Source organism: Canis lupus, chromosome 23, assembly GCF_011100685.1.
Source record: "Canis lupus familiaris isolate Mischka breed German Shepherd chromosome 23, alternate assembly UU_Cfam_GSD_1.0, whole genome shotgun sequence".
NCBI lineage: Eukaryota > Metazoa > Chordata > Mammalia > Carnivora > Canidae > Canis > Canis lupus.
In genome coordinates, this window is record NC_049244.1 from 49,585,874 (window position 1) to 49,597,921 (window position 12,048).

Sequence of the window (12,048 nt, forward strand, 5' to 3'; positions counted from 1 at the left end):
TTGGAAGAATTAATAGTGCTAAGATGTCCATATTACCAAGGCAATCCACCAGTTCAGTGCAATCCCTATCAAAATTCCAAAGGTATTTTTCACAGAAACAGAACGAACAATCCTAAAATTTGTGTGGAAAACACAAGAGATCCCACATAGCCAAAACAATCTTGAGAGAGAAGATAAAAGCTGGAGGCATCGTGCTCCCTAATATCAAACTGTATTACAAAGCAATAGTAATAAAAAAAATGTATAGTATTAGCTTAAGAACAGATATATAGATCAATGGTACACACAGGGAGCCCAGAAATAACTCCACACATATAATACGGTAGTTAATTTATGACCGAAGAGGCAAGAACATACTACAAAAGGACAATCTCTTCAATAAATTGTGTTGGGAAAACTCAATGACCACATGCAAAGTAATGAAACTAGAGAAATACACCATACACAAAAATTGCCTCAAAATAGATGAAAGACATGAATATAAGACCTGAAAACATAAAATCCCTAGAAGAAAACTTAGAGAGTAAGCTCCTTGACATTGGTCTTGGGAATGATTTCCTTGGATCTGACTCCAAAAGCAAAGACAACAAAAGCAAAAATAAACAAGTGGGACTACATCAAACTAAAAGCCTTCTGCCAAGGAAGGAGCAAAGGAAACCATAAACACAAAAAAAAGTCCCCTACTAAATGGGAGAATATATTTGAGATATATAAACACTTATATACACATGTATATATATGTGTATGTGTGTATATATATATACACATGTGTATATAATTGTTTATATATATAAATTGTTCATATATATGTGTATATATATATATATATACAATCCAATTAAATATGTGATAGAGGTAAAGGGGATCAAGAGGTACAAACATCTAGTTTTAAAATAGTCATGGGGATGTAATGCACAGCATGCTGATTATAGTCAGTCATGTGTTGTGCATGTATGAAAGTTGCTGAGAGAATAAAAGTCATCAAAAATAGATGAAAAACAATTTTTTTCATAACTTTGTATGCTGACAGATGGCAATTCGATTTATTGTGATGGTCATTTTGCAGTGTATACAAATATCGAAGCATTGTATTACATACCTGAAACTAATCTAATGTTATATGTGAATTATATCTCAAAAAATTAAGTTTTCTGATCCATGAAAGTGGTATATCTTTCCATGTTTTTAAGTCTTACTTAATTCCTTTCAATCGCATTTTGTTGTTTCCAGCATACACATCCTGTGCTTCTTCCGTTAAATTGATGCCTAAATGTTTTCTTCTTCTGGTAGGATTGTAGATGGCGTTGTTTTCTTAATTCATTCTTGGATTGTTCATTGCTAGTATATATGAGTAAAAGTGAGTTTTGTGTGTTGAAGATAAGTAAATAAAAATGAGCGCTTGCATTTTTAGAGTTTGGCAAGGAAATGGTATTCGTCGTAATAACTGAAATTTTATATACCGTACAGATCAACAGCTCAGGGGTGGGGGATTGGAATGGAAGAGGAGAGGCCCCTCTTTCTCCTTCATTCACATTTTCCTTTCTGAGTTGTGTCGCTTAGTTTTTAAGACTATCAGGAAAAGGTCAGAAAAGTCTGCCTCGTTTCTACACCCGCAAACTGGAGATGTCATCTCTCTTATATGACTGGTTTGAAAGAGGAATGAAGGCATATAGGAAACTCAGAAGTCTTGGTGAGAGAATGTTAATAAATGTAAAGGGTTCTGGTGGTTACTGCAGTTGCAAAATGAGAATTCTCCTTTCCTTGAGTACTTGAGGAAGGTAGAGAAAATCACTGTTTTGTACTACTGGCTTTAAAGGAGTTGCTCTGGGACCACAAGATGCCGGGAAACTGAACACTTTCAGGGAAGGAGGTGTTAACAATTTTGTTGTTTTAAGTTTGAAAGTTACACATGAGTGGGTGAAAGAGGAGTTTCACTCCAGGTGCTTTTGCAATCCAGTGGATTTATTACATCCCAAAAGGCAGCAGGATCAGGCTGTTGACTTCTGCCTTTCTTCCCTGCTATAAAAATGATGTCTTTGTGCATTCATTGCCTCACCGCCTGGGTTCTTCAGGGTAATAAGAGATAGAGGAGAAACACCTGGTGCCCCTCTCAAGGGCGTCTCAGTCATCTTTCCCATCCACCCTGCTAGTTCAGCTTCGAGGGCCGCGCTGCTTAGAGTGGCCCTTCTTTTGTTCTGTTGAATGACCCCAAACAAGAATAAGTTTACTTGAGAAAATGATGACTCCAAAATTAAAAAAAAAAAAAAAAAATCCTCTTTCTTGCTTTCCTACTCTTCACTGAATACCACACACACACACTCACACACACACACACACACACACACGAACTCTTACACACAGAGACCATTGGAGGCTGGAAGAAAAATCAAAGAGCAGGATACTACTTCATCTCTCAGGGCCGACACCTGCTCCAGGTGGCTGCTAGTGTCTGGCCTCCAGCTGGACTTGAAAGGTATTTTCAGGTAACCTGCACTATCCATTATTTTAGGGCAAGAATCACCACCATTTGGTTTTTTCTCTTCTGTTGTGCTTTTTCTCTTTTCTGTGTTGCTCTTCAGCATCAAATTTACTGTGTTCCATAAATGGAAGCTTTTCCTGAAACTTTGAGGCTGCATCCAAATCAAAACAATACATAGGTTTCGTTACGTCACCATTTGACTTGAAAAATATTTTCTTTGCCCTAACTTTACGTTAACATAGTGAGATAGTTCATAACTGACCATTGAACCTGGAGCTGTTATCATCATTTTATTTAAGATGTAATGATCCAAGAGTGCCTGAATGGATCACTCAGTTAAGTGGCCAACTCTTGGTTTTGGCTCAGGTCGGGATCTCAGGGTCCTGCAATCAAACCCTGGATCGAGCCCTGCATCGGGCTCCCCGACTCAGCGGGGAGTCTGCTTAAGGATTCTCTATCTCCTTCTCTCTCTGCCCCGCCCTCCCCCAGGTGCACACATACTCTCTCTCAAATAAATACATCTTTAAAAAAAAAAATGATTCAATCATAGTACTTCAAGTTCCTGTCATTCCCAGGAACAGTATGCCCTGTGCTTTTGAATCTGAGTAATCACCCCAGGGGGGTCTAATGATGCATCGTGAAAGTTCTCAAGGAAGAAACGGCAAACACTACAGTGTACTAGTGCTCTGTGAAACTAACCACCATAATTCCAGTATTATTTGAGAGTTCTGTGGTCATAAATAGCTATCTATTTTTCTTGAAAGTGTAATTCACTGTGGACATTTTAATATGTAAAACACTCCCTCCTGGAGTTATAAACATGAATCAAAAGCAATCTGAAGCACCTCAAAGTAATATAACAGAAGAGCAGAAAAGCACTGAACAAAGGTATGACATTTATTTTTACAAAAGGAATAAACATGAGAAGGGTTTATCAACTTCATCTATGCCCTGCTTTCAAGTTTTGTTGCCACCTGAAACATTAGTGTCGTGTATCTAACTCCTCCCCTCTGTACTATACTTGTTTTAAGAAAACGTTTTGGATGGGCAGGCACATTTTGTCTTTCGTTTGTGGCATGTGCCTGAGTTCAGAACCAAACAATTTATATATTATTTGTGATTACCTGTAAAAGTCCATGCAGCGTATGCTGTCACTAAATCAGTTCATAACTGAGAAAGTGAACCTTAAAACAACAGAGACCTGGAAGCAAATCAATTTTATGACAATGAAAATTAATCATATTAAGCTATTTATACATGAAATCTCCTGCCATATTTGCTGTCAAAATGTTGATGACACAACAGGAACGCTTTCCTAAAGAGTCACTGTAAGGAATGGTGTTTCTCCTCAGGGGGAGTGTGAGCACATTTTCCACTTTACCCCTCCTGCCAGACACCTTAGAACCATATTTAAACCCTAAGTCGTAATAGCTATGTGAATATATGTAAACATGGTCCTGATAAATCATTTTTCCTGATCATGATTTTTACTTATGTAAGTATTTCCTTTTGTAATACTTTTTGGCCATGCAGACAAAATCTACTTGTTTTATATAGTTCCCGATCTCTTGATTTTAGTCTTAATACCCCTGGGTTTGTGTGTTCTTTTTGTGAGTTGTCACAAATCATGTGGGAATCAAGTGGAGCGGAGTTAAAATAAATACAACTATTGTGCTTCTAATCCTCAACCTGCAAGAAATTAAAATACTGATGACTCGGGCGGTGATGAACTTAGGACAAACTGATATATCAGTCACACCATCTTGTTTTAAAATGCTTTTCTCTGCTTAAAATGACAATGACACCAAACTAAATCTCCCTCATGTCTTCAAACTGAATTTCTTTCTAAAGAAAAAGTTACGGAGATGTTTTCTAGATTTTTTTTTAATTCCCCAATTTTTTATATGAATGTCTTAGTCATGTTATTGGAGATAAAACCCATACTTAATTAGAATTTATCAGACAGTTTTTATATATGGTCCTCTCTCAGTTCCTTTTAAGAGATCAAAATAGGACTCCCATCTGACATCCCACAATAGTTACTGAAATTGTAGCTAAAATGCTGATTTGGGCAGCTGACTTTGTACTGCTTACCTTGCAAAGCAGGGTCTGGAAACAGTTCTGATTTAACCTCATTGTACTAATTACAGTAAACTCCTTCCATGAGTAGGATAATAATTGCCCACTAATTGTTGCCCTGAAAGTGGTATAACTACAGTGAGGCCATTAGCTAATAATATAGGATGCTCTCAAGTGTATGCATGTGTGCTGATGTTTGAAAGGTTATCTGAAGTCAAGCATTGTCCATTTATCAATGACTGTATAAAGGTTTATGTAATGGTCTATTAAGATTGGGGGGATATTACTCTTGTTGCAAAAAAAGTGCTTAACCATGATTTTTTTTTTTATCTTATTGAAGTATAGTTGACATACAGTGTTAATTCAGCTTCAGGTGGACAACAGAGTGATTCCACAACTCTCTACATTATGCTGTGCTCACCACAAGCACAGCCGCCATCTGTCACCATACAATCCTATTATAATACCATTGACTATCTTCCCTATGCTGTACTTTTCACCCTTGTGACTTATTCATTCCATAACTGGTCTGTAACTCCCACTCTGCTTCGCCCATTGCACCCCTCCTCTCTAGCAATCATTAGTTCATTCTTTGTATTTATGAGTATGTTTTTGCTTTTCATTTGTTCATTTGTTTCGTTTTTTAGATTTCACATAAAAGTGAAATCATATTTCATATTTGTCTTTCTTTGCCTGGCATCTTTCACTTAGCATAATTCCTCTCTATCATGACCTCATTCTTTTTTAAAGCTGACTAATATTCCAACAATGATTATTGTTATGCTGTCATCATAACATCTGAGCAGAAAGATATGGGAATGTTGGCACCTATTCTTTAGCTTACTACTACCCTCAAACTATTGCCTGGGAGCCATTTTTTCCCCATTTTCTCATCTTATAGTATTTATGCTTATAGTATTTATGCTTTTTCATCTTTAACTAAATTAGTCTTCTGAAGTCAGGAATTGTATTTATGGAATCTCCAAATTCTATACAGAGACTAAGTCATGGTATGCCACAGACAGACAGACAAATCTACTTAAAGAACCACCTGGATTTCATTTTGTAGTGGTCATAAGAAAGCATACCTTTGATCACTTAAGCTGGAATGCTGCTGCATTTAAATAGTTTTAGATGACAGTAATCAGAGGCAGATTACCTGAAACTACCTGACAAAGGGTATCTCAGTGTTAAAATAAACTAGGAAATTTTTTTAAAATTTAAATATACATGAATCTAAAGCTTTGACAACTTGTACTTCAGTATTGTCACCTGCTCCAAAATTGTTGGTATAGTTAGTAGTATTAGGAACACAAAGGTAAACATATTTCAATATAATATTAATCCATTGCAATTCCAGAAAGATACATCTGAATGGGTTTTGTACAAGCGAAGTAACGGATTGCAGACCTGGATATATTCTGATTCTTCAAGAAGTAGAAATACTTTCAAGTGAGATGTCTCACATAGTGAGCTAATTTTAATTTGTTTATCATATTTCAAACAGAAAGTTAATATTCACCCTGGAATAGTAATACTGTTTTTATTGTGGTGAGCAGATTGAATCAAATAATAAGAGTATAATTTGTAACGAGTTCTTATGTTTTCCATAGGTGGATAAGCGGAGCAGCTGTAGTCAATGCATTTTATTCTTCAGGCAGAAATCAGATAGGTAAGGCCTATTCCTAAATAATTCTTGAATATTTCTCTGTTGTTACCAGCTTACAGTGAATTGCATGACCAATTTATAGTGTTCCCATAAAAGCACAGCTGAGGCTGAGTTATTGATTTATTGAATATACTCCTTGAAAGTAAATGCATCCATGTACCTCTTTTCACTATAATAGCAAATTTTAAGTTAGTACAAATTACACTAAGTGGTTTTCTTTCTTTTGCAATGTTCTCATTCGTGGCTAAGTGGTTTATCTTATTTATGTCTAAGTGCTTTTATTTTATTTCTAAATACTTTTTAAACATCTCTTACAGCTTCATAAAGTTATATTGACTTTAAGACTCTCTAAGCATCAGCAACTTAAAGAGGTTTAAGGTTCCAAGAACCAGCTTTGCAGATATCCAGTTCTCCAGGCAATTCTGTATGCTGACTCTAGTGGGGATGGTCCTGATCTGTATCACCTATTTTTCTAGACAACTCCAATGGTCTAGAAAGTTGAAAAGTCAGTTATATTTGGTTGAACCATGTGGAATTGCATTTACTTAACTACTTTTAATCAAAAGAGAAAAAAATTAATATGTTCACTATTAGTAATATTTTAGGAATATGTGTAGAAATAAATATATGAGTGAAGGATATAATGAATAACTAAATGGCCTAATATAACAAAAATATATTGATTCTCCTCCTGAGAAGACCTTGAGATCTTTAAATTCTTTCTTAAGTATTACATAAGTAGACCGATTTCCCCCCCCCAAGGATCTTAAATGTGTAGAAAGGCACCCAACAGATTCAGTACTACCAGAGACATACTAAACAAACAGTACAATCAGCTTCTCCAGGTGCACCTAGTCCAGCCCTTCATTTCTAAGTGTAGTCAAGGATCAAAAGGGAAGATGATTTCAGCATTATTCTAAAGTAAACCTCTCAAAGTCCGCCCTAAACCTCATTTTCCTTGAATTCTGTTAGTAATTAGATTAAAAATGATGAAAAATACTGCAAGATTTTTATCATTAGCTAAAAAACAAACTTTAAAAGAAATTATAACCCTTATTTTAAAATCTGATTATAGGTTTCCCCAATTGCTTTTAAATACAGGAAGAGCCGAAGTAAGAAATTATCTGCATTTTCTTCTAGTATTTTTATGGTCTTTATTTTTGGAGTAAATCTTTAATCCATCTGGAATTGATTTTGGTATGTGACATGAAAATACATTATATAAAGTAATCAGAAAAGTTTCTTTACATAACATGTAAACAATAAGTAAGGCATGTGTACCTGTTAAAATCAATTTGCTCAAAGTCTAAGCTAATACATTTCCTAACTAGTGCAATGATTACCTAAGCTCAGACCAGAGTCTGTTTAATGATCAACTCAGAATGCAATGCATTCCTAGAAACCATTCAGACCCTTAGAAGTGCCTTTCTCTGGAGAGCCTTCACTTTGTTTTTTGGGTTTGTTGTTGTTTAAGAAAGAGCCTGCACACATGATCATGTAGGTGTGGGGTAGGGGTAGGGACAGAGAGAATCTTAAGCAGGCTCCACACTCAGCATGGTGGGGCTCAGTCTCATGACCCTGAGATCATGACCTGAGCCAAAATCATGAGTCTAATACTTAATCAACCACCCCAACCCAGGAACCCCAACTTTGAAGACCTGTTTTTGATATTTAGTAGTTCTGTCCGTGTAAGATCTAACTCATTCTAGATGTGAACTTAAATAGGATAATGACCTTTTAATGGAATTCCAAGGCAAATAGAGACAGCCTGGCCTTTGTTCTGTATTCGGGTAGACTCTAAGGGATATAGCTTCATTTTAAACCAGCTCAGGAAGGACCCTGGATCCTATCAGATCTGGTGCTGATTCATTCCAACAAGAAGACCCATATGGACCCTCTGTAGGACCACTTTGGCATGTTCATCCCTTCAGCCCCTCTCTAGAGCAGATCCACAGAGTTTAGGTCAAGACAGTACCTTGTTTGGCTCTGAATTTCTCCATAACCCTTAAGTGGGCTCTAAATTGATTCACCTTGGAGATTCCCTGATCAGAGAAGACCAAAGAATGTTCTCAATTTGAACTTAATATCCTCAAACCAAAGAAGCACACAGCAAAAGGAAAAAGAAGGTAAAAAAGGGCCTAACTTTTCACAAAATAGTTATCTTCCAAATAATCAAAAATTGGCTACAGTAAGCATTTTTAATAAGAAAGGCCTTTTAAAGACTCCCAAGGTAAATTCATCAGATAGAAATTCAAAATCTGAAAAATTGTTCATGTCTTTTCATATGCTTGTCTGCTAATAACAGCAGTTCAGAGGAAGGGAAAGTGTCATGCAAGAGGAGAAATCTCTGACATGTGTACATTTTCTCTTTGACAATTCATTTAAATCTTCAAAGTGGAGATAGTCTTAACTAAAAATAGTTGGAGATCCAGACCTCCATCCTTCTTCTTGATAGAAGTGAGTGTGTGGGTGTGTTTGTGTGTATGTGTGCTTGCACGTGTGCCTGTCTGTATACATACATAGATATACAACTTTTGATTTTCGTACCATGCATTACAGAATTAGAATTGGTATAGAATAACATGTGTCTCATAAATGATCCTCCCTTCCTCACACAAATATCTTAAATTAGATTATGTACAATTTTTCCTGGGATTGGCCTTTCTATGTTATGGCAAAAGAGTTGTTTTATTATCATATAGGGAGTTATTCATATTAATAATTTCTTTTTTTTAATTCAATTGCAGCAACCTTTTGTTATTAACTCATATAGGCAGACTATTCTAAGTTTTATGGACCCCTGCCACTTTATGTCAATTAAAAAAAAAAAATCAACTTCCTGGAGAGGAAGGCATCCAAAAGTATTTAATTCACTGTCTCCTTTTCCCCATACATTTGCTCTATTGAGTTCCAGAAAGTTTCCAAGGATTATTTAATATATTCAGCCTGAGTGGTGTATAGCTACCTTGAAATAATTAAATTTTCTAACGTTACCCTCCGTGTTCTTAGGAATCTTATTTTCAGACTTAAAAATCAAGAGTAAATGTTTCCAAACCTATTGATATTCCATTTAATGTAAAAAATAATAATATTGAACTTTTTCCACCCCAAATTGATTTTACCTGTCATCGAACTTTATATCAAAGTTTCTGAAATTGAATTGCTTGCATGCAGCCTTAAAAAACTAAACCAGGGAAGGGAGGGCATGGGAGTAGGGAGAAACACATTTTTTTTTTTTGTTTCATGGATCAATGACTTATTTAATTAACTGACTTGTTGACAATCATGAATGTAAAAAAAGTACAACTAAGTAGTTGGTTGTTATTGACAGTTGTGAAGTCTACTAGTAACCGCAATAAGCTAATGGGAAAATCCTCATCATTGAGATTTGGCTGACAGTGTAAAAGGAGAAATCATAAATTGCAAAGCTGAATTTGAAGACTAGTATTTAATATGAGCCATAAAAATCTTATCACTTGCCTGAAGAATGACATATCAGGGTATAATTAAAGTGGTAGGATCTTTACAGTTAATGTTTAGTCTTGATAGCACGTTTCATAAGAGCATTTTATATAAAGGGTGGATTTTAATCAAAGTACATAGTGTGGGAGATAGTATTCACTTTAAGTTAATAAAGTACTGCACATAATTTTAATACCTTAAGCTAAAAATAATTTCTTGGCACTGTTGATAACTCAGGCAGCTACATGTGAGGTGTAACTTTCATCAAAATTCTCCAAGGACAGAAGTATTTATGTTCTAATTATTTTGTCATTTTGGATGCTATGGCAACTTTCCAGATTTTTTTAAAGCTCTGGAGGGCACTTAAGTTGTCCGGCATCTTTTTAAAGTCTCCTCCGTAAACATCTAATATTTATCTTTGAAATCCATGCAAGGATCTGCCACATTCGCCCCACCTAAAAAAACAAAAAACAAAAACAACATTTGCTACTCTGTAAACTAGATCTTAGATTTCGTAAGGTCAAGGCCCTTCTCTTGTATTCCTGGAATCCCACTTAGCAATTCCTTAAGGGTTTTACATTGCAATAGGTGTTGATACTAAAGATTTTTTAAATTACAGAACATAATTCAGTAGGTACTAGAATTTTAAAACATGAAAGATGAAATTGTTAAGTTATGAGCATTATGAGAGGAGGAGAGGACCATGGAGTCAAAGGCTGGGAAGGAGATGCTGTATTTAGTTAGAAAGCATCAAAACCACCCTTTGGAAAGCTTTTGAGCAGGGGAGTGATAATGACCAGAGTTGTACTTTAATTCAGGCTGGAGGATGGATTAGGTTTAGGATGGGTTATAGTTGGGCGAGACAGGAAGTAGAAAGATCATGTAGGAAATTAAGTAACTCTTAAGACAAGGAATGGTAATATGAAGTGGTATGATGGCAGTAAGACCATAGGAGATAATCGGAAGAGATGCTCCTGGAAGGAAGGTACATGACCTGGTCTTTTCCTAAGTAGACCTGTGTAAGACTTTGTAAAAAGCAAACAAATAAATGAATATTTAAAAAATTTTTAAAAAGCTATCTAAGATAAATGAAATGTTCATGTCAGGTGATTGAGACCCTTCAAATGCCATTAGGAGAAATAAAGTCAAGAGAGTGATGGCTTAGAAGGGAAAATGATGACTTTGATGTCTGACACATGAACTTTAAAGTCTGTGTGACATTCAAGTGTAGAAAGCTAGCAAGTTAATCCAGATGTCAAGGTAGTCCTAAAAATAATTGTATTTATTTAGTAAAGTCTCTGGGACACCATAGTAAATTCATTTGCTCACTCATTCATAATTGATTATTCACCTATTCAACATATTTCCTAAGCACTATTCTGTTCCAGGCACCATTCTAGTTTTAGGTGCTTGAGATAATTAAAAAAAAAAATGGACTCAACAAATAAACAAACAAATGTATGTATGGACACACAAATCCCTGCTCCAAAACGTCTGATATTTGAGGCACTGGAGCAGATAAGGGTGATAAGAAAAGAAAAAGGACAACAATCAAAAACAAGGAAATAAATAGACATAGATGCCTTGTTGAAAATAACATACGGCAATGTGATTGAGAGATGCCTTTGATCGAGTAGTTCTGTTTGTTTAACGAACTATTGTAGATGGATAAAATGTTAGAGATGACATTAAAAGGAACACTTGTGTTATTTTTTTAAAGGAATACTTGTGTTATTAAATAACCATTTCTCCCAAGTATTTGCAGTGGGGAAAAGTCCTTCCGAATGAAGATGATGATTTCTCCTCCTTCTAAACTCCTTACAGCAAAAAATAATCTTAGCCGAGTTTGTAAAGTGAATTGTGATTATAAATCATAGATCATGGTGCCGCTTTGGGATGAACTCCTGTTGTCATCAATCATAAAAGACCCGCATTTGTTTCATCACCCAGATGATTTTTGCGTACAATTAAGTGAAACTGACATACTGGAAAATAGCTTAGCAGGCAGAAAGCCCAGCCCAGGCCTGCCATCACTGAAGAATGCCATACTTCATCTTTAACCATCTTCTTTCTTTGTAGTCTTCCCAGCTGGCATTCTGCAGCCCCCCTTCTTCAGTGCCCAGCAGTCTAACTCCTTGAACTACGGGGGTATCGGCATGGTCATAGGACACGAAATCACCCATGGCTTCGATGACAATGGTAAAGTGCAGTGGACACTTCCTTCGGCTGAGACACATCCTAGTAGACCTGAATGGAGTTATTATACTTGATTATTGCATGAACACATTTAGTCATCAGGGGATCGTTGGCTAATAATCCGACTCTTAGTGTTCGTTTTAAATTGTTGCTCAGGAAGACC

The 12,048-nt window shown here is 35.9% G+C and overlaps 1 protein-coding gene across 1 annotated transcript in view; it reads left to right on the plus strand.

The window, feature by feature from the left end:
• Positions 1–12,048, plus strand: part of MME (membrane metalloendopeptidase) — a 90,916-nt gene that overhangs the window by 64,644 nt on the left and 14,224 nt on the right. The window contains 2 exon segments of the mRNA NM_001289066.1: positions 6,172–6,230; positions 11,769–11,888. Coding sequence (NP_001275995.1) covers positions 6,172–6,230; positions 11,769–11,888 — 179 coding nt within the window.